Source organism: Drosophila kikkawai, chromosome 3R (genome assembly GCF_030179895.1).
Source record: "Drosophila kikkawai strain 14028-0561.14 chromosome 3R, DkikHiC1v2, whole genome shotgun sequence".
NCBI lineage: Eukaryota > Metazoa > Arthropoda > Insecta > Diptera > Drosophilidae > Drosophila > Drosophila kikkawai.
The window spans coordinates 22,684,217-22,710,025 of NC_091731.1; the positions used below are offsets into that span (position 1 = coordinate 22,684,217).

Genomic DNA, 25,809 nt, shown 5'->3' on the forward strand with positions numbered 1-25,809 from the left:
ATCGATAACATAATAAAATACATTTAATAAACTAATCCTTTTATAAATTGTGTAACCTTAGCTACTTTTACCCTTGTATATTTAATTTACATAAGAAAACTTCTGCAGAATAGTTTGGATTTTTGTTGAAACTATCGCGATAGTGGAATAATCGATAGCACCAAGGTAGTGGAACCAGACAAGGTGTCAGCCCTGGTCAGGAAAAACAAAACTTAACTGCAAATTAAAAGTTTTCTGATCTGCAGCCATGTCTCTTCAGCAATCCCCCTCGTTTAGCATGATTATTAACCAGTAAGAGGCCAGGGAACACTCCCATAATAATAAACGAACCGAACTTGACGTCCATTCATTTCCCCCCGAATAGTTGCAGCATTTCGCGCTCGAACAGCCAGACCTTCTACTTGGAAACTTTTGAGAATGTAAGGGAGCAGGCCGGACTCTTCGACAATGAATTGTTCCTCATGCCAACGATGGTCACTTCCAACAGCAGCGGTGGCTTCAATCCCCTGCAGGATTTCATGGTCTGCGGCGCCGGTAGGAACCGCGTAATGCAGCCGTCAGGAATGCATCCGTCAGGAATGCAGGGATCGGAAGTGTACAATCCCGTGCACTGTGCTCAGAATGATCACGGCTTCTATGCACCTAGTGCGGAGGACGTCATGTTCAAGCGGTAAGCGATTTAAAAATCCCCGCCCTTCCGATTAACTATCGTCACGCGATCCACGTTTCGTGGTGACTTACCAAAACCGACCTATCGCTAATTGTCGTTTATTCCGTCGATTTTTGCGTTTTTGTTTAATATTCCGGTTTCCTGTGCGATCGGACTGCCCCAGATTAGTCTTCCGGGATGTACATATCACAGCCGATGTCGTGGCACAAAGTCAGGTACCGTGGCTTCATGTTGGCGTGTAACCGTGCATGTAGCAACACGCTTGTACTTGCACCGTTCACGCACGCAGCTCCCTTTATCGTGTTTGTTCGACTATCCAAATCGCAATTTCTGGAGCTCGACTTTTGTAAACCTTTATTTCTGACTTCTCTGCTCCAGCACTGATTCTGACGAGGAGCTGCAGGTGACCAATGAAGCCTCCCTGGACTCGGCCGAGTCCAGGCCGGAGGGTGCGGGCGCGGGTGCGGCGGGCATCGAACAGGCGGTGGAGGGAGCGAGTGACCTGTGAGTTCCTGGCCAAAGGTGGTTGTGCTATTGCTAACTAGTCCGTTTAATTCACAGGAACGCGGAGCCGATGGCCTTTCTGCAGGGATTAAATGTAAGCAGGACTTGAGTCCATAATAATATTTTTACTAACTTGCATTTCCGTCTTGCAGTCCGGAAATCTGATGCAGTTCAGCCAGGTGAGTAGGACTAGTGCATCCTGAAGCGCTGCGACAGGTCCGCCTGCACCAGGATGAGCACAAAGCTGGCCACTGCCGAGAAAACGTTGCTGATCAGCTGCATATCGAGCTCATAGAGGCCGAGGGGCTTGATCTTGAACTTGGTGACGGCCACCAAGAGGGTGAAGGCGTGAACCGACTGCCGGTAGCGGCAGTCGGCATGCCGCAGGTCTATCTCCTGCAGGAGGAGCACTGATCTCTTGGTGGCCACCAACAGGTTGTTGCACAAGTGCGTCAGCATGGTGATTTCCGACAGCGAGATGGTCAGGAACACCGAGTTGATGAGCGTGCCGAGGCCATCGAAGGCCTTTCCGGCGATCAAGGCGTCTGCTATGGAGTAGTAAATGCTGTAAAAGCCAACTGTGATGCCGAGGAGGTGGCAAATGAGCGACAGGATCATCGACAGGGCCATGGGAGTCAGGTACTTTCCGGCGTGGAAATATATCACTTTGTAGCGGCTTGCCAGCTTGTCCAGCTCGTCCGCCAGCGAGCAGAAGCGCTGCATGCGGTAGTAGGCGGTGGTCAGCTTCAGTTGATCCTCCCTCTGGAGCAGATTAACCTCCTGCTGCTGCGCCTCCAGTTGGCGGTTAAGTGCCTTCAGCATCTCCTTCACCACGACCATGGCTCCGAAGTAGCAGTTGTTCAGCAGATTCGAAATGACCAACGGAAACAGCCTGTAGAGGGTCCAGATCAAACTTATCTCGGGGTGTGTCCTTCTCTGCTGCAGGATGAAGGCCACCTCGAGGGTCAGCGGAAAGGCCATGGTCTTGATCAAGGCCAGGGAGACCGATGTGTACAAGGACCGGCTGTCGAGACGTAGGGTTTTGAGGGTCTGAAAGAAGGGCACTCGACTCATCATCTTGGCCACGTGGTGACTGATCATCATTTGGGTGACGTAGTTTATAACGGCCACCGTGATGTTCATGTAGCTGTAGAGCGTTGTGGCATCCTTCAGGTTGATCTGTCCCTGGCTGTACTCCTTGTAGATCTGACGGCCGTAGACGGTGCTGAATGCGATGGTCCACAGCATCGCGTACGCCAAATAAAACTTGTTGAACTGGAACCTCTGACGGCTCCGGGGATGATAGCTGTTGGCCAGGAGTCCGAAGACGGTCATGAAGAACACCAGGGTAATCGTGAGCATTTTCACCATGCTCCGGTGTGTTTTATCGCTGTTGAGGTTCATCTTTCCCAAGCAATGGACAGCGACTGGAGGAGTACTCTTTTAGAGAGAGTGTTAATTACAGCCAGCTTAATTGTTTTCCCCTTATCCAACTGACGGCATCTGAAGGACCTGTCAAGGTGGAGGACACTATCTGGACACATCTCGGAATGCGTGCTGCTTGCTAGCCGACCGAAATCCAACTGAGCATGCGTTGCGTTGGTCAACAATAGCGGGGAGAGTTTAAAGGAACCATATCAACCGACAACCGACATTCCCCGTGTGACTCAACAGCTCTGGATGGCCGGCCTGCTGCAATTTCATAAGAGCTACATGACGTCACAGTCTTACAGGGGTTCAGTTCTAGCGCGAGAGCCACACAGCGTACTTATCTCGCTGATTAGCAAGGAACGCTTCATTGTGTCGTCACAAATCAGCAAAAATTGCAAACACTTGTGAAAGACCATAACAAAAGAATAGTCAAAACCCGTCCATTCAGTCGATAGCTGAAAAAACGCGACATGAAGCTCTATCAGTTCTACGTGCGCAAAGTGTGAACTTAAAGCCGGAACCAGGGATATTTACGTATTAATACTACTTTCCTTATTTCCAGCAATCTGTGCTGCGCGAGATGATGCTGCAGGATCTGCAGTCCCATGTGAATACTTTGCCCAAGCTGGAGAACCACAACCTTGGCGGCTACAATTTCAGCATGGTATTGGATGAACCACCAAAATCTCACTGGATGTTCTCGGTGGCCCTAAACAAGCTCTACATCCGGATGGACAAGATCTTTAATGTGGACGTTCAGTTCAAGGCGAAGATGCCCATTCAGCCGCTCAGTCTCCGTGTCTTCCTCTGTTTTGTCAAGGATGTGAGCGGTCCGGTGCTGCGATGCCAGAATCACCTAAGCGTAGAGTCAAGTAAGTTGATTTCCCGTTGGAAGGCAAGAAGTACTCCGTCTTATATGTCACTCCTACCTTACAGCGAGCATCCCGAACATAAAGGAGCGCGAGAGTTTGCTGCGCTGTGAGAATCCCAACACTGTCTACTGTGGATCTGCCCAGGGAAAGGGCATTTCCGAACGCTACTCCGTTCTGATTCCCCTGAATATGTGCCGATCTGGCAACCGCAGTGCCGGATATGTTCGCCAGACGCTGGCCTTCAAGTTTGTCTGCCAAAATTCGTGTTTTGGCCGAAAGGAAACCTGCTTGGTGTTTTGTCTGGAGAACGCTAGGTGAGTTTTTTAAAAGAAATTTATAGAAATCAGAACTTTATATAATTTTCTACTTCATTGCAGTGGCGATATTGTGGGACAGCAGGTTTTGAATGTTAAAATCTGCACGTGCCCGAAACGTGATCGCAACCAGGACGAGCGCCAACTCACTGGCAAGAAGCGCAAATCCGAACCGGCTTGCTCCGATGAGGAGGACGAGCCGGATGTAAAGCCGGCCAAGACGCGTCGCCGCACCGCTTCATACCGGCGGAAAGTAAAGGAGGAGACTGAGAGCAATGACAGCAACGATGAGGAGATGCCCGCCTCCGAATGGCAGGTGTCGCGTACAGCGGATGGCGAGTATCGTTTGTCGATTACCTGCCCGAAAAAGGATTGGCTCCTTCAGAGCATTGATGGTATGATTAAGGAGGCCGCTGCTGGAGTGCTACAATGTCCAAACCAGGCGAAACTGCGCCGCCATGCCCACAAGTTGGTCAGCCTGAAGAGTAAGCATAAGACCGGTTGCTCCTCTAACGAAATTTTTAACTAACATGACATTATTTGCAGAACGTGCCTGCGACCTTCCGTGACTGATGGACTGACTAGAGAAATCTCTTACGGCCTCAGCAAGTTTTACCATCAGAAGCAAGTGTTTTCCACAAGACACCTTTGTATTGTCGTGTGTGAGGCACTATGAAAATGTACTCGGATGGAAAATGTACAATTTTTAAGTTCGTATATAATATAATTTTAGTTTGTTAGGTATTTCCAAGTGATACTACAATACTACACATTGATTGGCCTGTGCGAGATTCGAAATAAGACAGTTTTATATTTTTGATATTATAATACATACTACTGTTACCTACAATTTTATAAAGCTACCGATAAGTAAAACCAACGTCAAACACATCAAAAGATTAAAGCTCTTAGTATTTTTCAAGGATATCAGCTTGGAGTGCGCCAATGCCCAGATCCTACTGTACTCCGGCAGAGCGCATGCTATGGCCGGGCGATGTGACATGTGTGGTGGCTTGTGTTTGCGGTCAATGCTCTCGGGATCCATCTCAGCTAGTCGGCAAATATGTCAAAATCGCTGGGCTGCATTTACATATTTTATTTATACCCCGTATCTGCGCCTCTTTGGTTTTAGTTCTATGCTTAAAAAAACAACCTCAAGCAGGGCGCATGCGTTCGCCAACGTTGCACATGTGCAGAGATGTGCGAAAAATAAAGAAAAACCATATGTTGACACTGCGCCGCAGCTGCAGGCGACTACTTTAGCTTTTGCCACATGCGGCAAATGCTAGTGTTTCGCTAGTGTTTACTCTAGCCCACCGAGTGCTGTTCATTGACCTAGGGCAGGGCATTTAATATGCGCCCATGCCTTAATGGTAACGGAATGGGAACCGCCGTGTCCATAATGCAGGCAGGCAAAGCGGATGTATCGGCTTCCATTTGGGGCCTTTCCTTTTTCACCTTACCAGTTTGGCACCGCGAAAATGGGTCGAAGCCGAGAGAGAGAAGCGACTCATTCACTCAATTCTCGTTCGGCGAGTGCCAAGCAAAGCGGCTTGGAATTGAGTTGAGCTTGAGGTGCGGGTCTCAGTTGCACAGAGAAAAATATTAAACTGACTCATATTACTAAGACGTTTAGTTTAGTTTTATATTTAAAAGCTAAAGCTACAGAAACGATATATGATTTTTTATATTATATTTATATTTATATCTCCCATGCACAGTCACCCAAGAAACCCAATCAAATATTTGAGTTTTTCCTTGATGACAGGTCCCAGTGGCGTACAGTAGTGGGTGGCAGTAGCTAGAATTCATTATTCATATTTTACAATGGAGACTTTTAACAAAAACAGATGCTATCCAGTTTCCAGAAAACTCATAACTATCTTTATGGGGCCAGATAAAGGGAAAGCAAACACCGGAAAGCTCTTATCGGCACCCATCTTCCATCTTCGTCCGCAGTGCCCACTGTGCGCGCGTGGGGAAAACAATAAAGCCAAACAAAAACAGAAAGCCAGGCCAAGACGAGACGTCAGGTGAAACCGCGCCTGCAACTCCACTCGCTCGATTCCACTCAAAGGGGCCCGCAACGCAGTGCTGCCCACTCGGATCTGCAGTCGTAGATACAGAAACCAGATAACGACGAGCGCCCGGCGATCTCCACTCAGTCGATGGGGAAGAGTCGAAAGCTTGTACACGTAGTTTGGCATTCGCATTCGGCTGTTGGCTTTGGCGTTGGCGGTGTCGTCGTTGTCGTGGTTTGTGCTTGGTATTCTGGCTGATCTTCGTCGCGTTGCAGCTGTGTGAATTCGTGCCATATTCGTTTTGACCGCGAAATTTTCTGGGCTAAGAAAATCTACTTTATTGCCCCTGGTTTTCTGTGTTAGTGCACCCGTGAGTGGCAGAGATGGTGGAAACGGCAACCACTACGACCATAACGCGCTCCACCACAACGGCGCCGGCGGGATCGGTGACGGTGACAGGGCCCGCGTCCTCGGCCACGCCCACAGCGGCTCAGGCGGCCGCGCGGGCGCAACGTAATGATGAGACCACCCGAGCCATATTCAACCTGAAAGTGATCGTGTTCCTGCTCCTGCTGCCGCTGATTCTGTTCGCCGTTTTCCTCAAGCATCTGCTGGATTACCTCTTTGCATTGGGGCTCAAGGAGAAGGATGTCAGCGGCAAGGTGGCACTGGTAAGAAATGTTTTTGGATTAACTGCTAAGCCTTGTTATTGGAAGTCTCCTCTGGGGAAAGATAGTAAAAGATTGTGACTTAATTATGTTTGTTTTGTGCAAATATCTGTTTCCCAGACTTTTCTTTCAAAGGGGGAAATCATGAAAGTTTTGTAAACCAAAAAGTAGTTTTGACTTTTTAATGCTGTTTTCAATTCACATCCATTGAAGTCAGAGAATAACAAGTTTATATGGCTATTAATTAATAGCCAAGAGATCACAAAGGTCTCTGTGTATTTAGATACACATCTAACAAGAGTATCTGACAGATAAACGATCTGGAATCCAGCCAGGCAGCTAGGTAGAAGCCAAGCGAAACGCAACGTCACGCACTTTCCTTTTCCAGTGGCTGCACTTCCACTCCCACCTTTGGCCCACTCCAAGCTCCCCTCCAGCCGCCTTTCCCGCTTTTCTTTTATTTTTTATTCAGTTTTAAGCGATGTCTCCAGCTAGCTATTGGGTGCGGTCGCCGATTGTTGGGGCCTGAGTTATTAAAGTAAATATTTATGGTACTTTGGTGCCCAGCAGTGTTAGTTGGCCAACTGTTTGTGTTTATGCTTGCAATGCTTTCCTCGGTCAGCTAATGTGACATCATTTTCCATGTAAGCCAAGGGAAATCTGGAAACTCGACTGAATTTCGAAAAGCTTGCGGTGTTCCATATCGCGGTCCATTAATCGCATTTTTATTACACATTGACTTGTGGCGTCTTTTTATGGAAAAGTCAATTGGGGCGGACGCCACTGGTCAAGGTCAAGTGTGTAGGTGATGCTCTGGATCGTAAAGAACCCGATCGGGTTCGGAGACCATTAGCATTCCATTCTGGTCTCAGAACGTAGGCGTGTGCCGGCCATAAGCGTCTCACGTAGCGCATCGATGAATCATTGTGGCTCGATTTTTGTTTAGTCTCAGCTTTTCGAATTTCGATCGTTCCCTCAGATACAAAAAACGACTACAGATACAGATACAGATACGTCTTGCGGTTTGGACCTGACAGGGGTGAGCTGGTTGGAAGAGAGGGGCACCAGTCCCGTGCCAGCTGTGAGAAACGGTGTAATTAGTAGATCGACTTGGGAGATATATTTGTAAATAAATTCGGGTAATGTCAGCTCGAAAACCCCCATTTTCCGGCGCCCCTGCCCGGCTGCAAACTGGTTTTCTGTGTGTGTCGCCGCATTTTTAACAAGATGAAGCGAAAGAGAGAGCTCAAAAGTGCAAACCTCAGGAACTTCACTTCACTTTTGTTTTCAGCCCGAGCACAAGCGATGACGTTGGCCGAGTCGCGAGTAAACAAAAACAGAGAGCCCCGAGGCGAAGGGCAGAAGTTATATCTGGTATCTCTCGGATGCGTAGATAGAACTCAGCGCTGCTGTTAGTAACTGTTTCCGCAGTTAATTTGCATATGATATTGAAATTCTTCAGCAATGTTATAACCACAACAACAACTGCGCACTGCCATGTGCTGGCGACTTGTTATTGTTATTGCTTTTTCATTGTTTTTTGTTGTTGTTGTTGTGCACGAACGTGCCAAACTTTGGGGCTGCGACACGGTGACCCACCCTCAGCTGAGGAGGCACTGAGGTCACACAGTCAGTCGTCAGTTCGCTTTAATTACGGTCAAAAGTCACTCAATTGTTCCCGAGAGGGCCGGCCCACCGAGCGTATGTGTAATGCCATTCATAAGTCGCTGCTCTCTCGAATAATTGCCGGTAAATGGGGTTTTTGTTCAATGCAAAGTCGCATTAGCTCGACTTGATTGTTTGCAAATTAAGCTAATTAATTTGTTTAAGTATAATGAGAGTGAACCGCCCGAATCCATCTTTCCGTCGCACACAGGTGACCGGCGGTGGCAGTGGCCTGGGACGCGAGATTTGCCTGGAGCTGGCCCGGCGCGGCTGCAAGCTGGCAGTTGTGGATGTCAACTCCAAGGGCTGCTACGAGACGGTGGAGTTGCTCTCCAAGATCCCGCGATGCGTGGCCAAGGCCTACAAGGTAAGATTATCTCGTCATCATTGTGGCATCATAACATGTTGTTCCCCTTTCAGAATGATGTCTCCTCGCCACGCGAACTTCAGCTAATGGCCGCTAAGGTAGAGAAGGAGCTGGGTCCCGTGGACATACTGGTCAACAACGCCTCCCTCATGCCCATGACCTCGACGCCCTCGCTGAAAAGCGATGAAATCGACACGATTCTGCAGCTGAATTTGGGCTCTTACATAATGGTCAGTGTACAGACTTTATTCTTTATATTCTTTATATATTTTGGATATATTCCTTGCCAGACCACCAAGGAGTTTCTGCCCAAGATGATAACCCGCAAGTCTGGCCACCTCGTGGCAGTGAATGCCTTGGCGGGTAAGCTGTCTTCTCCTCGCTTAGGTCGAACCTTAAAATTAACTCTAATATCTCCTATGCAGGCCTGGTTCCTTTGCCCGGAGCCGGCATCTACACGGCCACCAAATATGGCATCGAGGGCTTCATGGAGTCTCTGCGCGCCGAGCTCCGCCTATCGGACTGCGACTATGTGCGTACCACCGTGGCCAATGCCTACTTGATGCGTACCAGCGGGGATCTGCCGCTGCTCAGCGATGCGGGGTGAGATTTCCTCGTTTCCCTTTGCCCGATTGCCTGATCCCAACTCTTCCCTTCAGCATTGCGCAGAGCTACCCCGGCCTGTCCACTCCCTACGTGGCGGAGAAGATTGTCAAGGGCGTGCTGCTGAACGAGCGCATGGTGTACGTGCCAAAAATATTCGCCCTCAGTGTGTGGCTGCTCAGGTGAGAATGAAATTAGCCCGGCGTGCGCTAACTATTTTTAACGATTATTGTCTCCGCTCCTTCCCAGACTGCTGCCCACCAAGTGGCAGGACTACATGCTGTTGCGCTTCTACCACTTCGACGTGCGCAGCGCCCACCTGTTCTACTGGAAGTGAACGAGAAGCATACCATCCCAAAAGCATTTACGCGGAAAGCTCGAAGCTTGTTGGTTTCCCATTCGCAGTTCTTAATTCAACTGTTGCTTACGCTAGGTTTACATGTTTAGCTATTTATACGAAACCTTAACTTAAATTAAATATATCTTCCTAACAGTGGCGCCAGCCTTATACCTTGGGCTTTGCCGGCTTCGTTGGCTTCCTTCTTCGCAGTTGCAGGGCCTCGGAGAAGCACTTCTTCTCGGATTGCTGCACGCAGGAGCTGCGTTCGTAGTGCCAGGTGTAGTTGAGCGGGCAACGATGGAGTAGCTTGTGACCACTGGAGCAGTAGTAGAAGTAGGCGCAGTTCAGGGGATGTGGCATAAAGCCATACACGCCCGACTGGCAGCTAGTGATAATGCCCGGCGACTGGCGGCGATTGCAGGACACCAGATGGGCGGGAGTGCAGGCTCTGGTCAGGCCTGCTCCTTCGTAGCACACCATGTAGGGATAGCAGGGTCCGGCGTTGGGCAATTCCTCCAGGGTGATGGTTAGCGGTTCCGTCTTCGGGGCCACTGTGGGTGGTGGTTGTTGCTTCATCGGTGGCGACTTAGTTGTGGTTACCAACGGTTGACATCTCTTAACCAGGTCCTCTTCCAGACATCGCTCCTGCTTCTCGTCGTAAAAGTGACCATCAAGGCACTCGGCCTCAAAGGAGCCAGGTCCGGCGCAGTAAATGTACTTCGAACAGTTACTGGAGCTGGCCACGTAAACTCCCATTTGTGGGGCACTTTCACACTCTGCGAACTCCAGGGCCAGGGTGCGGTGACCCAGCAAGGCCACCAGAACTATAGTTAACCAGGTTAGGGCTCTCATTTCACTACTGCCGGAGTGCGGCAAAGACATCTGACGACTGACTGACTTCAGACGCCCGAAATACCCGAAAACACCGATACCGGTTGAGAATATTTTTGCATGTGCCCGCCAACTGATAAGGGCGACAAGCATCCAGCCTCGATTATTACGTGGTTATCTCCGTGTTCCCGATAGTGCTAATGAGTTGGGGAGTTACTGCGCACCCGCCCTTGGCTTTTCGTTCCCGCCCAGGTGGCGTTTGCCATTTGTAGCCTACTTCCCAGCGAAGCCAGCCACAGATTTAATGACCGTGCCAGGCCGCAGCACAATGCATATGGCTCTCGGGGCTGGGCTCAATAAAAATTGAAAACGCACTCAATAAGCAATTAAGTGTCGCCACTTCCGACGGGACAAACGAACGCTACCACCGATACCATCCATTGGACGCGCACACAGACCACCGCCATTCATCGCCCTCGTCGCCATCAACAACATCATTGGCATCATCCCCATCATCATCATCAGCGCCGACATGGACGTGGTCGCGGCTTGTCGGAGTTAAGCGATTGCCATCGATTTAATATTCGATGAGATATTCATAACTTGCAATTAGGTTTGGCGGCGTTGCTTTCCCGGCTCTTCCAGCTCGCGATTTACGTAAATGATTGCGTTGCTGATTAATGAAGAATTACCAGGGCGCCGGAGGGCTGTGCAAATTGCAATTTCATTAATTGTTAATTGAACGCAGTCGAGTGCCAGTTGTCCCGGTAGCTTTGTGGCATATTTTCGGGCTCAATGCCGCGATGGGTTAACAGGTTATACCATCGTCTATATCCAACCTGCCAGATGCCGCTCTGCCGGCACTCGGAAAAGGACCCCATATGGTGAGGACGCGACTCAAGTGATTAAGTGCACGCTGAAATCTTCAAATGCCGAGCAACATGTGCACAAACACAAACAGAAACAACGCGACCCACTCCCTCCAGCGGCTGCCTTCCATAATGTAAAATCTAATTACGATTATGTGAGGAGACCCCCAGCACCTGATGCTCCTCAGTTCCCCAGCTCCTCAGCTTCCAGCTCCAGTGCCCCAGCACTCCCTGAACTCGTTGTTCGGTGCGCAGGCGCAGCGGCAACGCCGATCCATAAAAATAGCTCACTAATTATTTGTGTGCTAGGGTTACAGTTCTCATAAAAAACAAACAAACTGTCGGGCGTTTTATGGATCTTCTGCTTGTCTTAATGCCCCCGCAAAGTTTTTCCGATCCCAAATCCATTCGATTCGACACAGAGAAGGATTGATCAGTTTCAACTTGTAAGGCATTCCCGAATTTTTAAAATATACAAACCATATTCCATAGAAGAGTCAAATGCGGAGTGCTATTAGCCAGAACCTTGAATTGGCATTTATTTCCATATAATAATAATTGTCTGCCTATTCATCGGCACCAGGATCTCCGCAACCATCGCGAGCTCTTCGCACCTGGTTCTCTGTGCCGACCAACTGCCGCAGCTCCACGAGAACCCGATCAGTACGATCCTCCAGACGATCCAGGGCTGAGTTCAGGGCATTCAGTCTGCAGGTGACACTCTCCATCAGCTGTTCCGAGTTCCTGGTCATCTCCGCCAAGTCAGCCCACAGATCGCCGGACGGAATGGGATTCAGTACAGGCTGCAGTTGATTCTCTTCGTTTTCCATTTCGCTTTAAAGTCAGGCGAATATATTCCAAATGAACTTAAATTTGGTTCACCCTACACACTGAGGGACAGATGTGTATTTAAAGCTGGAAGTTCGGAAGTGTAACGCAAAGGTTCTTTGGTGCTTTGCTACATAATTCAACATATTTTTAGTTGTTTGGCTAAAACTTAATTGGTGCCGTTCAATGCAATTTTAGCCAATTGACTTTAGGCACTTTTGCTTTTAATAAATTAAATATTCAAAATTTACAGGGTATTTAATACAACGAGGGGTCTGTAACTCCGACAGTAAGGAGATTCTAGAGAAGGATCTTGGCATTAATCTAACCAGAAATGAAAGAAAATATTTGTGTTTGTTTTAAGTAGAAAACAACATATTAAAATTATTTAGTATTAATTTAATTTTATTTATAGAAAATTATAGGGTATCTTTATTTAGAATTACCCACTTAGCCGCTTGTTTAGTTTGCTGTATTTTTTTTTTGCCGTCGGCCTATTACAAAAGCTTCGCTCGTTCATTTCATTAAACCCATTTACAAAATGGCTTTGTCCATTATTTATACATATCAATTATAAATTGTACTCAGCGCCTGCAATATTCATATTCACTTGTCAAAATGTCAACTCAAAATAGAATATTTATGCATTTTTATGTGTGCGTATCGGAGCATGATTTGTTTGCTTTATGCTCTCTTTTCAAGAAACTCTATAGAGCAGAGGAAAGTGACAATACGGGCTATAAATACAAATGCTCGGCGGCAACCGAAGTTGAAATCAATTTTTTGTTTTGGCCCCATACTGCGGAGGTCGCGTTTCTCGCCTTCTGAATGTGGACCGGAGGGGTGCGGACGGAGTGCGACCATTTAGTTTGCGGCAGAACAAGGTGCCTCAATTTATTTTTAATTGGAGGCAAATTGAGCCAATCATCGTCGGTGGAAAGGAAATGCTTTGCTGCGGTTGTGGTCTTTTCTCGTTATTAACAGGATAAAGCTCCTGTCCATGTCCAGTTCCAGGCCCTGGCTTATGCATTGTCGCTTAATGAATTTTCATTCAGAGTGGCTGCAGCAAGGATGTGTGAACACTCTGAAGCTGACTTCCTGCCTTGCACAGGCCATTAACCGACCTGCTACTGGTCCTGAAAGGATGATTCTCCTGACGTCTTCTTTGCGGTTGGCAAATCTGTTATTATTGTCATTAAGCAGGCTTTTGTTGTCACCACCCGGAAAATGTACAATACATGCTCGTATGCAGATGCATTTTTCTAGCAAATGTCCTTCGGTGCGGTTAGAGCTGGTGGTGGCTTGTTGTTTGCCTGGTTATTCCGAGACTTTTGGGGATCTGTTCTTGAGGCTGTTCTCGCTCGGCTATTGAATTTTCAGCACGATGTACTTGGAACCCTCAGCCGGAGGCTCAACTGGTTGCCTCAAACACAAATTTCGATGCATTTCGGTTTGTGTTCGTCGTCATTAGTTGAAAGCGCTTAGTTTAGCTCGTTTGTTTGCTAAAAGTTTCATTGTTGTTCCAGGTCCTGCTCCTGTTTCTGTTTCGGTTCCTGTTTCTGTTGTTGCATTATACTGCCTGTTGTTGTCATCAAGTTGATGCTGGACAACAACATTGTTTCGCCTAAATAAAGGCATATAATTTATGTGTAGGGCCTGCAGGGGCTACGAGTATGTGGGCATCGTGCATACGCCACGTTGACCGCTGACCAGCTGACCGAGTCGAGCTGAATACTCGGTTAACTTTGTCACGGTGCTGAGCATGGTGCCCTCCTTGGGCGGGGGCATCCTGCCTGGAGCAGCATCGGAGGCGATTGCTCTGACGGGGCATACATACATATGTGTGTGTCCCGTCCCGTTGCCCGTTATTATTTTCCAACTTTTCACTTCGGTTATGAAACGTCCAAGCAGCGCAGTCACTTGCACGCTCATCGCCATCATTCCGCTGACCGCAATGGACAACGAGTACTTTTTGGCCGGGCTGGTCATGTTTCTATTCTGTTCTTATCCTCCACACAGATAGAAAAAGCTACCCAAAATCTAGATTTATTCGGGTCTTTAGAGTACTTTATTTATTCCATGTATAAAAGTATTCTTAGAAATATTTTTCAGACTTGTATAATTATATTTAAAATATTTTATCGCTGTCGGAGCTTTTTTTTAATTTTTAAAATAATAAAATTAATTAATTTGAAATCTACACTGATTTCTTCAGTGCAAGAACGTGTGTTTTTGTGCGAGCGTTGCTATGCTTATGTCCTGCGGCTTAGGCATTTGTTGTTTTACAACGTTTCAGTCTGTTTGCCAAGTAAATAAAAGCTGTTAACTAGTTTTCGCACACCAAGACGAAAAGGTGGATGGGCATGGGGTTTGGGGCTGCAACACGTGCTGGACAATTTTTTGCTCCGCTAGCTCTCGTCCTGCTCCTCCGGCTGCTTTTGTGCGTAGACACTCGTGTATGAGCAATTATTTAATGCCGTCCGCTCGTCCGTCCGTTTGTCATTGTTGTCTTCGGGTTATAGTTGTAGTTGTTGTTGCTGTAGTTTTAGGTGTACTTGTTGTTGCCGGTGCTAGTGGACTAGCCTTTGTCTTGGCCCCCGTCATCCAAGTCAGCTGCAGCCATCTTGTCTGCCCCTTTTGTGTCGCTCATTTATTTGTGTTTATCCTTTCGCTTTTAATTGCGGCTCCGTCCTGCTTCCATCTCCATCTTCCACCCCCTTTGTGTAATTACAAGTGTTTGTTGTGTAAATAATAGCGTTAGCCGCCTGGGCCGAGGACCATCGTTGACGCATCGTTTGCATGCTCAGTTAATGCCGTGCATCAGGACATCCTCCATTGTCCCGGTCTGAGTCTGTGTCTGTGGCGGTGTCGGTGCCAGTGCGCCACTGTCTGTGGCACGGAAAATTAATTACGAGCATTAAGCACAGCGCAACGCCCGATCTGTCGCATTGACACAGGTGTTGGCTGCTCGATGTAACGTATTTTCCTTAGATAATTCCCATAGAACTCGACAGCCATGTGCGCTGCGCCTTGAACTCGAACTTAAACGGAAAGGGCCACTGGTGCTGCAGAGAACAAAATTTGTGATAATTCCCTCAGTACTTTTATTTGTTTTTGTGTTTAAATGTACATTTTATTTACATAAAATACACCCGTTTGTAAACTGAATATTCATGTGGAAATTTAAATTCAGAATGCTGACAATTTTTGACTATTTTAAACCATGAATCAATTGTTTGGAATATAAACATACATACGACAAGCCCTTTTAGAAGATTTCTGAAATAAATGTTGGGTTGTGAATTTATTAAAAACAATCAAATTTAAAGGTGGGGTTGCTGTATTTTTCTTTTGTTATTTAAATAAATAAAGTTTATAACCCGAAATATCAAATATTGAACAAAACTATTCCTCTCCGTGTGAAACTCAACTGCAGTGCGGAGGCGGAGCCTTAATTCATTCACCTAGAGACACTTACATGTGGTGCCCATTAGCCCAGTGCCACGCCCCTCACGAAAGGCAAATGCCAGCGAACCATGCGACGCCAAAAATTTCCATTTCGTTGCTTGAACCGTGCATAAATATGTCAATAAGGATTATCCCATCGCAGGCGGCAATAAAATCTGTGGGGGCTATAAAAAAGAGGAATGTGGAGCGACCGTAGGCATGTAGGAAAACCCCAGCTAAACAAACAGCAGAGGGATCAGGATCAGAAACTGGAACAGGAGCAGAAACAGGAGCGGGAGATGCAACTTGATTATCCTGGCAACCTGCCGCGCATTTTCCGACTGTTAAATTATGACATGCAACTGTCAGAGCGGGTTCAAGTGGATTTCGGCTGCGTATGCTCCTGGCAGGCGTGAGAAACTGTTATCCTTGCACCTAAACAAACACATTGGAGCAATGCTGGGATGCAGTAGCTGCCAGTGTCCTGGCTGGTGTCGTATTGCAGAATGTGTTCGGTCCTCGAGAGCCTTGCGCATTACACGACCAGCTAATTTATTTACATTACTGGCCGTGTACTTGTTGCGTTGTAATAAACTGAAACACATGTGCAGGGATCGCAATCGAAATGGCCTGTTATCCGTGGCTGTCTCATTAGGTCCTGCTGCCGCTGCTGCTGCAGTAGCACTTCAGATTGGTGTTGACAGTTGCGCTGAGAAATTGCCTCGCCCTTTCCCTATACTTTATTTCTTTTTTGGGTAGCTCTTGTCTCTTACAAGACCCCTGAGCTCGGCTCTGAGTGCCGCTCGCCCGACATGCTAATGTGAAATATTAGAAAAGTAATGGAAAAAATGAAGAAGCAATCGAGATTAACGCGTTTGAGCACTCAAACTTTGCTCCACACTTTTTAGTTTTTCCCTTTTTCCCTGCCAGCTGCGGCAGGCCAACCCTTGCCTTCAGTTCGTCCTGTCCTTTGCCGTGGGAAGCCTTGGGAAATAGGTTTAACCACCTCTAATCCGCTACCTCCAGCACTCCTCGGCATTGCCGGATAAAATTCTCCATCAGCGTTGTTCGTTCAGCTATTTTAGGTTTACTGTAAAATATTTTAAAGGGCAGAAAACAATATGAAATATGAGGATTTTATAGATTTTTAAATGGTTTTTCTAGGATTATTTTCTAAATGATAAAAAACATGGTTAAATTCTAAAAAAAACTTGAAATATTTATAAATAAATATAACATAAATGTTAAATAAATCTAAATAATATAAATCTATATAATATGTAATGTTAAAGAGGTTACTTTACGAAATATTTTTATTTTCATTGAAAAGGTAAATATATTTTAGATATTAGTGTTATTGTACTTGCTATGGCTTTTCTTAATTATTATAAGTTTCCTAATTGGGCTAGCTTCCGTGGTCCCAGGCTGACAGCACTTCCCTTTACCCTTCACCAGTGCCAGTGTTCTTTGAGTGCCCTTTAAGTTGAAGTGTTGTTGGCGGGCGAGCACCGCTGAGTGGCACGGAGTTTTGACAATCAAGGGGGATAAGGCGGAATGTAAGAGTATCTGGATTAAGGATGTCCATGTGCCATGTGCTCCGGCTGCCCGCAAAATACGCAGACGCCGCCGAGTCCATAAATCATCGAAGCCACACATCAATAGCCACAAAAAACCGTCGCATGCAAAGCGACACCACGTGCACAAAGTGTGACCCGATTTTGGCGACATCCAAAACAAAATCGAATGTTCGCTTAAATAAATACGAAATGACATCACGTGCAGTGAGTACTCCTCAGCCAAGAAGTAGGACTCGCAATTGCGCCAAAATGCATGAAGGCGCAACGGGAGGAGGAGAATTCCAGGCTGCATATGGTTGGCCAAGGGCTTGAGCACCCGTTTTTAGTGTCGTTTTCATTTGCAGTGAACTGGGAAAATTAAGAGAGTTGAGCTTGAGGCCAGGGGAGAGCCCCAAGAGAGAACCTGTTCCGCTTGCCCCTTGACCGAACTAAAGCCCTATTAAAATGCCATTGCCAGAGCGGAAAAGAGCTTAGAAAGTGGTGTTAAGGGGTGAACCATAAGCATTTCTTTGTATAAAGCCAACTTGTGAATACACTCTTGAATAGTAAATACTTTAAAAATATCCTTCAAATGTATTGCACAAAATACTCCATCATTATCAAGGGAGGGGGATACCATAAATATTTTTGTCCTTACCCAATTACCCAATATATATAAATGGCAAACTTCATCGGGCAGCTGAAGCACCCTTGAAAAACCTAAAATGAAATATACATACATATTTCACGATTCTCGTTTTTGTCGCTCGCTTTGTTATTTTTAACTAAAACCACAGCCGGCAAGTGCTCCACCCCGCTCTATTCTCATCTGGCCTCCCATTCCACTGCAATATAAAATTATCCTTTGGCTGTCTCTATTTTCCATTCGCATATGTATGTGAGCTGGTGCTCTGATTTTTTTTTTGTCTTCTGTTCGTTTTCCTTTATGGATATCCACTTTATTGTCAGAAAATCATTTTTTCGTTGGCATCTCTCGATGTGTTTTTATTTTTCCTTCTTTTTTTTATTGAGCTGGAGCTCAGAGTGTTTGTGTTTATACGTGTATATGGGGTTGGATGTTCTTGTGTGCCTGTGTTGTACATTTGTAGTCACTGCGCTGCTTTTTGTAGTTCACAAAAAATTGCTTTTATTTATTACTAATGGCCATGCTCGGGTTTTGTAGTACCCATTACTGGTAGAGACGTTGGGTATATTGGATACTTTGCAGGAGTGGTAAAGGGTGAGATCAATATTCAATCTTTCTTTATGAAATGTACAGGGTAATAGGTATCTTGTTGTCGAGGCACCCTCTGGCAGTGCTCCCCCTTGTTGTTATTGGAATCGATGTTGCCGTTGCTGGTGTGTGCATATATCGAACATTACTTACCGCGCCGCGGCTGTCCCATCTGTGCAGGAGGTGACTTTTCTATTTATTTGCCGACAATGCCAGTCCAGATTTTTTATATGTTTTTTTTGGAAGCCTGTGGTAAATGGGCTCTCATTTGCAAACACTTGCCCCGCATTAGTATTGAATAAATCGAAGTCACTGCTAATTGCCGAGCTGTGCTGGCGCAGGGTAACCGCCGAATGGGGTGACTTTAATGCACTCTTGTCGACGGCAAGCCAGTTTCTCAGCTTCGCGAGTGGCAAGCGCGATCAGCGATCCGAATCCGCGATCGGCGATCAAAGCGTTTTAGCCACTCTCGCGACTCGGACGTGGCTCAAATCACGGAAAATGTCGCTGTGGAATGCTCTGGTCAAGGTGCAGGCGTATATATCACTGATCGGCTTGGTAGCGATCACTCCACTGCTCATCGTCGCCGCCGTGCTGAGGCAGTTGTTCGCGAATCTCTGCTGCTGGTGCTCATCCCCGAAGAGCATCGCCGGTGAAGTGGCCGTGGTGAGTTTTGGCCAAGCAGGCCACCACACACACTTGACACACTAATTTGCCAATATTGGCATTAAGCGCGGAACCGTAACAAACGAGATTGCACTTTTGCTCCAAAGTAATTTATTGTTGATCGTAATTTCTGGACCTTTTTAAAAAGCAAACCAAATTGTAACATTTAAATAAATATAACCTACAGGTTTTCATTTTAAAATATGAAAGCTGAAATAGGCACACCCCCAGAAACCAAAAATATTTTGTAAAAATCTTAAAATATATTTGATTCTAATACCTTAAAGACAAAACTTTATTTTCAAGGTTACCAATAATTAATTCGTTTTATTGGTTATTCAGTATATTTATGTAATTATACAGTTGAAAAAGGCCAGTTCAAAAAGGCCAAAGTTGAGATAAATAAATTACTGCAAGCTCTAATAAGTTTAGTCTTGTTAATAAATACATCAGCTTAAACATGAAAAAAATATATATAATTACAGACTTTAAACAATTAGCTGTAATAGTTAAAGTCCACAAGCTATGATAAAACTTTCAATAACCTTTAAATGTCTAAATGACACTCAAAAATAATAAGGAAAGGAGAAAACAAAATTTATAAAATTCCTTTATTATCATGTAAAGTAATCTTATAAAGCTTTTTATATTAAAAAAAAACATTATATATTTTTTAAGTGCTCAAAATAAAACTACATTTAATGGCAGGGTTAGACCTTTTACCAGAATTATTTTAGTTAGAGATGGCATATACTATTTACTATATACTAATGATAGCGATTGCTTTTTTTGTTTTCTCCAGGTTACTGGCGGCGGTCATGGTCTGGGACGCGCCATTTCCCTGGAGCTGGCCAAGAAGGGATGCCACATTGCTGTGGTGGATATCAACTTGTCCGGCGCCGAGAGAACGGTTAAGGAAATTAAGGAATGCTATGATGTTCGGGCTAAGGCTTACAAAGTAAGTAAAGCCAGTAAATTGCCAGAAAAACTGGTTTTGAACACAATCAACTTGTGTATGATATAAAAATATTTAATTTACTTGTAATTACCCTTTAACCGGTATATACATATTTAGGCAAACGTGACAAGTATTGGGGAACTCGCTGAGCTGAACAAAAAAGTGGTCGTTGATCTGGGACCGGTAACTGTTTTGGTTAACAATGCGGGAGTTTTGCTGCATAAAAATTGTGTAAACCCTGAACCCGCTGAAGTGCAGCTTATGATCGATGTTAACCTAACGGCACACTTCTGGGTGAGTTTAACTATTAAGATAATAATTAAAATTGCATTAAATTAAAACAAGGTTTAAAGTAAACAGGTTTATTGTAACCAATTGAAATAACCACAAGGCAGAACATATTATTATTATAGTTAATCTTTCCAGACCAAGTCCGTTTTCCTACCCAAAATGAAAGAGTTGCGCCGAGGCCATATTCTCACCATCAGTTCTCTGGCAGGTGAGTCCAGCCGCTAAAAAAAATGCTTTCGTTATCCTATAGCACAATATCCTTTGTCCTCCCGCCAGCCCTTTTTCCGCTGGCCTACAGTTCGACTTACTCAAGCACCAAGGCGGGGGTGGCTACCCATATGAGGGCCCTACGCATGGAGCTGTTTATGGAGAAGCAGAAGGACATCCACGTGACCACCGTATTTCCCGCGTTCCTGTCCACCAACGAAGAGGTGACGGAGATGACTGGCCAAATAGGAGTCGGTAACATATATCCGCTGATCAGTGGCCAAGAAGTGGCCCAGCGCATTGTGAACGGCATGGTGCGCGGCGAGCGGGAGATCATGCTGCCAGGCTTCGTTTCCCTGGTATATAGGCTGTTGAATCTCATGCCCTCTAGCTGGCAAATGCTTGGAATTTTACTGATCACTGGCACCACGTTCAGGAAGTTCCGAGATATACGTTCCTAAGCGTAAATATGTGACGTGATAATTAAAAGTATTCCAGGTTGCGGGCCAGAAAAATAACAACTTGTTCGTTTTGACCCGAGGATTCACAGGTGGGGCGTTGCTGCTGAAAAGCATTTCATTTAAATCCGATTAAAGATACTTTTTGCGGCTGGTCGGTCACGGACAACTGGCCACAGGCCACGGGCTCCGGCTTCGGCTCTGTCTACGGGTCGTGTGTTTCATGTGTTTTTCCTTTTTATTTAATTTCAGCCAGCAGGAACTGCTTTAATTTTGCAGCTCCGACAGTCTCGGGGTTGCGTCCAGGTCTGGGCCGCAGTCCGTGCATTGCCTCGGCGTCTGCATTTGTCAGATGGCGGAGAGGGTTGCAATCAACTTGTCAGCAGCCCAGACTTTTCCCTCCTTTGGCCGAATCTCATTATGCAACTTTCATGAGGTCATTGAGGCTGCCAGATTTATATATTTTGCCGAATTAAGCAAGCAAAGGGGGTCGGAGTTGAGTATATCGACCACAAAATACCTTTATTGAAGGATTAAGACAAATTATTGCCGAAGAAATGGCTGTTAGTTTGAAATCAATAGAGAAATCAAAGGATTGCACGTTTCTGAAATAAACTATTATTACTTGTTGTATTTTATTAGAGAACGTTTTCTTACGTGCTTAAAAAGTCACTAATTATGAACAAATGTTTAGTTTATTGTTTTCATTATCGCATAAATGAATATCCATCACCATTTCTGTGAACACCAGGTATAGACAGCTTAACAAAGAGTTTAAAATTGCATGATTTCGCTGGGGAATTTGTGCTGCATACTTGCAGGCGCTGTGGCATTAGGGGACTGGATGGCCTAAGGCCTCGCCTACATCTGTCCCCATTCGCTTGGTTTGACGAAAGTGCAGGTTTTTGCAGCTTCAAACGAAATAGTCCCTTAATAGGGTCGAGAGAGAGTGGCTTGACAGAAACTATTTTGGTTAAAGTGATCTCGCACAAAAAACGAGGAGGAAAAAATAAAAATACACACTTCTTTTTGTTCGCCATCATTGTGGAAGTGAAACTGCCTGACAGTTTTTCTTTGTTCCTTTATCTTTATGCTGGCAAAATTAATGCAACACATTAAGAGAAATATTGCAGCAGAGGCGGCGGCGGCGGCAATGGCGGTATATTCTCCATTTTTCTCATTTTTACACAGCTCGAGCTTTTCCCAGACATGCACTGAATTTCTTGCATATTTTCACGTTCTGCTCCGCACGCGCTTTTCCCATCGCCTTCGTCCTTTTATTTTATTTATGCTATCACTGCAACCTGAAATGCTTTAGCCACACACACACACACACTTATCCACTCACTGCAGGATACAGCCTTTATGTGAAATTTCTTTCCTGCTGCATCTGCTTTTTCCTTCACAGTTCAGTCGGGCCATAGGACATATGGATGAAGACTTTAGTAAAATTAAGAAAAATATAAAAAGACATTCCGGCAGAAGGAGCAGGAGTGGAGAGCGGCGTCCTACGAAAATGAAAAAATAATGCTGCCAAATGCAAAAATAATATAGGGAAATGAGTAAAAGGGTCCTCTGCCTCGGCTCTGTCACTTGGCTTTTTCGTTGGGAAAGCCCCTGAGAAAATATTATGTCAGCAAATCAAATCGATTGTGTGGGAAAGCATTAGCCAAACAGCCAAGGGATCCGCTTCGGAGCCAAGTCACTCCGGAGTAATTCCCAATTAAAAAGCCGTTAATGATGCGTGGCCCCAACACGACCATCGCAACCCCAAAGCCCCGCAACGTGGCTCCCGTAACGCCTCAATGGCAGCCTGATTGAAAACTCAAATGTGCGTCCCGGATCCGCCCTCGTCGTCTGGCTGCTGGGCCCGGAGTTTATTGTTTGTCTTTGACACTGACGTACTCTTTTTAATTTCGACGGATTGTCCGCAGACAAACGAGGCATTTCCGTGCCTGATTATCGCTTCTGGTTGGGAATCCACTGGGAGCCCGGCTAGCTGGGAACCCGAACTCCGCCGACTCGGGTTTAATTATGAGCTGCTAGGAAAATGCGTGGGAAATCGAATGAAGTTCCCGAAGGACCAGCTGGGGGTAACATGAGCAGTCACCTGTGGTTTCCGTCTGCCGATTTGCATTTACCTGTTTCACCAACAGACTCACAACTCACTCCTGACGCGGGCAATCGAGCAGTCACGTCATCGTTGGGGGCATTTCCATCGACTGCAAATCCGCGAAATGAATTTAATGAAGAGTTGTATGCCAGTGTCGGGATGCTCACAAAATATCATTTGCCATTGCCTTTGCGTTGCCATTTTCACATTTTCAGTTTCCATTTCCAATGGCCTTGGCCCAGCCAAATAGAGAAGAGCAGCCCACAGGAAAGACTTTGATAAAGTGCCAAAAAAAAAAAAAAATAATAAAAGCAAATTTTCAAATTGAAAACCTATAAAAATAATAATAATTTAGATAGTAATGTCTACAAATTAAATGTTAATAAATACAGTTGTTTAAGTGTTAAAAAAACATAATATATTTGTATTATTTACTTTAAATTTTGTACTAAACTAATTGGAACCGTTTAAACTCGCTCAGATCTGTCTGTAAAATCCACAAATGGCCAGCACTGCCGCCAACTGTCGACTGTCAAAAACTAATTAAAAATCTGACTGGTCCACGGCCATTGCCATGGCTAATGTGAACGTAACTAATTTTGATGGCCCATTGATTTGCTATGCAGATCACAAACTGCCAGCCGAGGCGAGTTGGACGGCTCTGAATTTCCGAGTCCTGCGGGGCCATTCGACTCCGTTCGAGTGCATAAATCACATGTTTAACTAATTAAACGAAACGACGAGTAACGGTGTATGCAGGGTCGGTCAGCTCCTTTTAATGAGTAGACAAAATGCCACCGTAAATGCGGGGCAGGAACGCCCACGAAAGGCGATCATAAAATCTACGCTGCTCTCCGGTTCCACATGCAGATGCAGTCCCCCCGGGGCAATAATCATAAAAATTGCATATTAAAATTCATTCGGGGGGCGTGAACAGCTTCAGTTTTCCTCTCCTTTCTTTTCCTTTTTTTTTTATTGTGCGACGCCTTTAAAATGTTTATAAATACAGTCAATTTGCCGTCAACTTTTGAACTTGCCACATGTGTTCGGCTTCGGCTTTCGAGCTGTAAAATGTCAAGGGGTCAACGGCAACGCGAACCATGATAGAATTATACAAGGTAGTCCACTCGGCAAAATCATAGTCCCCTGATGTAAGTGCGAGTGAAATAGCATTCAATAGTTAGTGTGAGTGAAATGGCAACATAGTGCTTCGATTAACCCGTACACGGTGCATGGGGCTAAAAGTTTCCTTAGTTATGACAAGAGTTGTATTGTTTATAATTTTATATTTATAAGTTTTGAATTTGACATAATTCTTTGTTTTTGTTGTTTAACAGCCATTCTCTTGTTTAAGCTCTTAATTCCAAAGTATATGCGTATCTTAAAATAAATAATAAATAATAATACATATAATAAAATAATAAATATAAATTCGAGTTGATTTATTTTGTTTTTAAATGTCGATGATGGTTTCATCAGACCTCCATGCGAAACCTCATCTACGTATGTAAATGTAATTTTTTTTCTTGGCCACTTAAGGGTTAAAGCTCTGAAAAAAAAACCGTCCACACACAACCTTTCAGTTCGACAAGCAGGCCATGCACTGACATTAATGGACCAAAACCCGAACGACTTCGGCAGTCGAGTGGACTACCTTGTATAATTCTATCATGACGCGAACGGGAACGGCTCATTATAATGCCGAATAGAGTGAGTGACACTTTTTCCAGAGAGCCCACAGATTTGTTCGAATTGGAATTATGTTTTATTTTTTTGCTGCACCATCGCTATCGCTGTGCTACATGCATGTCAACGCAATCATTTGACATTTTGACAGGAAATCGGGAAAGGGATCGGGATCGGGACCGAGGACGGGGACAAGGAGCAGGGATCTGAATCCAGGGAGCGTGAGTGCCGGAGGCTAGTTCAAGTTGAATGTCGCGCCTGCGTGGCTCAAATTACAAATTAAACAGCGACAAGGTCGAGGTTTTCCATTTCCCTTGGCTAAACAAAATCGAATTACCGCCTGACAAATTTACTTGTTGACTGCGATGAATGCGAGTGGGGGAAGAAATCTGCTTTTCCGACACCTCTGCCTCAGAAACTTTCCTCTTTTGCCGTTATTCAGTGAGAAGTGCAAAGATCTTTTGACTTATTGCCAATTTGGCAGAGCATAGAAGAAAGCATGAGTTCATTTGTAAAGCAAATGTTTTATTTGGCTGTCCCTTTGTTTTTCTTTCAGTCAACTGGAAAGCTAGCTTCAGGCAGAAAATAATGGTGAATTAATTTTAAATAGTTTGAATGCAAACAAATACAAGCAAACAAGCAAACAAGCTTGGCAATAATCCTGTTTTGACAGATAATCAGAGCTCCGTTCTCAACCCCTTCGAACTCTGTTTTATTTATTTATTTAAAGACAGTCCCAAATCACATTCGAGGCGTACACTTGATGTCTATGATTGGAAATAAACAAAAGCAATAACCATTTCTTTGCCGCTTGTTACCACAGCGAGAATTACCCCAGATAGATGGATGGATGTATATGTGCATCCCTAGGCCCAGCCCATCAGCAACTCACTCGATGGAGAATGTGGAGTAAATAAACGCGACCATTTGCAGCATTGTCAAGTGGAAAATCATTGACAAATTTATGAACCCACCCGACTGCGACACACACTCCATACCGATGTTTACAATATATCCCTGTCACGCCGAGAGCGGAAAGCATAAAGTTAAAAATTTCATTAACAAATCGACACCGCACCGTCCGTCTCATTATTCCGCAACAAATAAATTTTATTAAGTACGTATTTTCAGTGTGCTTTTCCCCCTCCACTCGGTTTATTTACGATTTTTCATTAAAGTCATTTGGCCGGCCGCACATAATCCCCGCCCT

General features: G+C 45.2%; 6 protein-coding genes across 8 annotated transcripts; 3 read left to right on the forward strand and 3 right to left on the reverse strand.

Annotated features, from left to right (window-relative positions):
- The first annotated feature begins 149 nt into the window (after window positions 1–149).
- On the forward strand, window positions 150–4,682 carry p53. Of its 3 annotated transcripts, XM_041777502.2 has the most exons (9): window positions 150–291; window positions 365–670; window positions 1,049–1,174; window positions 1,232–1,268; window positions 1,327–1,353; window positions 3,168–3,477; window positions 3,542–3,791; window positions 3,855–4,276; window positions 4,338–4,682. In XM_041777502.2, the coding sequence occupies exons 1-9, from the start codon at window positions 248–250 to the stop codon at window positions 4,358–4,360; spliced, it is 1,545 nt and encodes a 514-aa protein (XP_041633436.1). In that variant the 5' UTR covers window positions 150–247; the 3' UTR covers window positions 4,361–4,682. The 3 variants fall into 3 exon arrangements, with proteins under 3 accessions (XP_041633436.1, XP_041633437.1, XP_017020744.1); XM_041777503.2 differs by lacking the exons at window positions 150–291; window positions 365–670 and adding an exon at window positions 731–885; XM_017165255.3 differs by lacking the exons at window positions 150–291; window positions 365–670; window positions 1,049–1,174; window positions 1,232–1,268; window positions 1,327–1,353 and adding an exon at window positions 2,773–3,105.
- On the reverse strand, window positions 1,332–2,599 carry LOC121501872 (Gustatory receptor 94a). Its single transcript, XM_041774393.2, has one exon. The coding sequence runs from the start codon at window positions 2,576–2,578 to the stop codon at window positions 1,364–1,366; it is 1,215 nt and encodes a 404-aa protein (XP_041630327.1). The 5' UTR covers window positions 2,579–2,599; the 3' UTR covers window positions 1,332–1,363.
- Window positions 4,683–5,680: 998 nt separating the features above from the next.
- LOC108073307 (short-chain dehydrogenase/reductase family 16C member 6) lies at window positions 5,681–9,611 on the forward strand. The gene is made up of 7 exons (XM_017164865.3): window positions 5,681–6,483; window positions 8,357–8,512; window positions 8,566–8,742; window positions 8,803–8,875; window positions 8,938–9,115; window positions 9,172–9,297; window positions 9,365–9,611. The coding sequence occupies exons 1-7, from the start codon at window positions 6,196–6,198 to the stop codon at window positions 9,450–9,452; spliced, it is 1,086 nt and encodes a 361-aa protein (XP_017020354.1). The 5' UTR covers window positions 5,681–6,195; the 3' UTR covers window positions 9,453–9,611.
- A 2-nt stretch (window positions 9,612–9,613) lies between these two features.
- On the reverse strand, window positions 9,614–10,307 carry LOC108073308 (uncharacterized). The gene has a single exon (XM_017164866.1). It carries the CDS (start codon window positions 10,305–10,307, stop codon window positions 9,621–9,623), a length of 687 nt encoding a protein of 228 aa, XP_017020355.1. The 3' UTR covers window positions 9,614–9,620.
- A 1,357-nt stretch (window positions 10,308–11,664) lies between these two features.
- On the reverse strand, window positions 11,665–12,094 carry LOC108073365 (uncharacterized). The gene has a single exon (XM_017164928.3). The coding sequence runs from the start codon at window positions 11,983–11,985 to the stop codon at window positions 11,722–11,724; it is 264 nt and encodes an 87-aa protein (XP_017020417.1). The 5' UTR covers window positions 11,986–12,094; the 3' UTR covers window positions 11,665–11,721.
- Window positions 12,095–18,676: 6,582 nt separating this feature from the next.
- Window positions 18,677–20,863, forward strand: LOC108073340 (estradiol 17-beta-dehydrogenase 11). Its single transcript, XM_017164905.3, has 5 exons — window positions 18,677–18,886; window positions 19,689–19,844; window positions 19,962–20,138; window positions 20,271–20,343; window positions 20,412–20,863. Exons 1-5 carry the CDS (start codon window positions 18,722–18,724, stop codon window positions 20,801–20,803), a joined length of 963 nt encoding a protein of 320 aa, XP_017020394.1. The 5' UTR covers window positions 18,677–18,721; the 3' UTR covers window positions 20,804–20,863.
- The last annotated feature ends 4,946 nt before the right edge of the window (window positions 20,864–25,809 follow it).

What these genes read in the sequence shown, in the direction of transcription:
- LOC121501872 (XM_041774393.2), bottom strand. Translation starts at nt 2,578, where the DNA reads ATGAACCTCAACAGCGATAAAACACACCGGAGCATGGTGAAAATGCTC.
- LOC108073307 (XM_017164865.3), top strand. Translation starts at nt 6,196, where the DNA reads ATGGTGGAAACGGCAACCACTACGACCATAACGCGCTCCACCACAACG. An exon ending in GGCAGTGAATGCCTTGGCGG is followed by an intron (nt 8,876 to 8,937) that starts GTAAGCTGTCTT and finishes TCTCCTATGCAG; the next exon opens with GCCTGGTTCCTTTGCCCGGA. An exon ending in CTCAGTGTGTGGCTGCTCAG is followed by an intron (nt 9,298 to 9,364) that starts GTGAGAATGAAA and finishes GCTCCTTCCCAG; the next exon opens with ACTGCTGCCCACCAAGTGGC.
- p53 (XM_041777502.2), top strand. Translation starts at nt 248, where the DNA reads ATGTCTCTTCAGCAATCCCCCTCGTTTAGCATGATTATTAACCA. An exon ending in TTTAGCATGATTATTAACCA is followed by an intron (nt 292 to 364) that starts GTAAGAGGCCAG and finishes CCCCCCGAATAG; the next exon opens with TTGCAGCATTTCGCGCTCGA. An exon ending in TTTTGTCTGGAGAACGCTAG is followed by an intron (nt 3,792 to 3,854) that starts GTGAGTTTTTTA and finishes ACTTCATTGCAG; the next exon opens with TGGCGATATTGTGGGACAGC.
- LOC108073365 (XM_017164928.3), bottom strand. Translation starts at nt 11,985, where the DNA reads ATGGAAAACGAAGAGAATCAACTGCAGCCTGTACTGAATCCCATTCCG.
- LOC108073308 (XM_017164866.1), bottom strand. Translation starts at nt 10,307, where the DNA reads ATGAGAGCCCTAACCTGGTTAACTATAGTTCTGGTGGCCTTGCTGGGT.
- LOC108073340 (XM_017164905.3), top strand. Translation starts at nt 18,722, where the DNA reads ATGTCGCTGTGGAATGCTCTGGTCAAGGTGCAGGCGTATATATCACTG. An exon ending in TCGCCGGTGAAGTGGCCGTG is followed by an intron (nt 18,887 to 19,688) that starts GTGAGTTTTGGC and finishes TGTTTTCTCCAG; the next exon opens with GTTACTGGCGGCGGTCATGG. An exon ending in CACCATCAGTTCTCTGGCAG is followed by an intron (nt 20,344 to 20,411) that starts GTGAGTCCAGCC and finishes TCCTCCCGCCAG; the next exon opens with CCCTTTTTCCGCTGGCCTAC.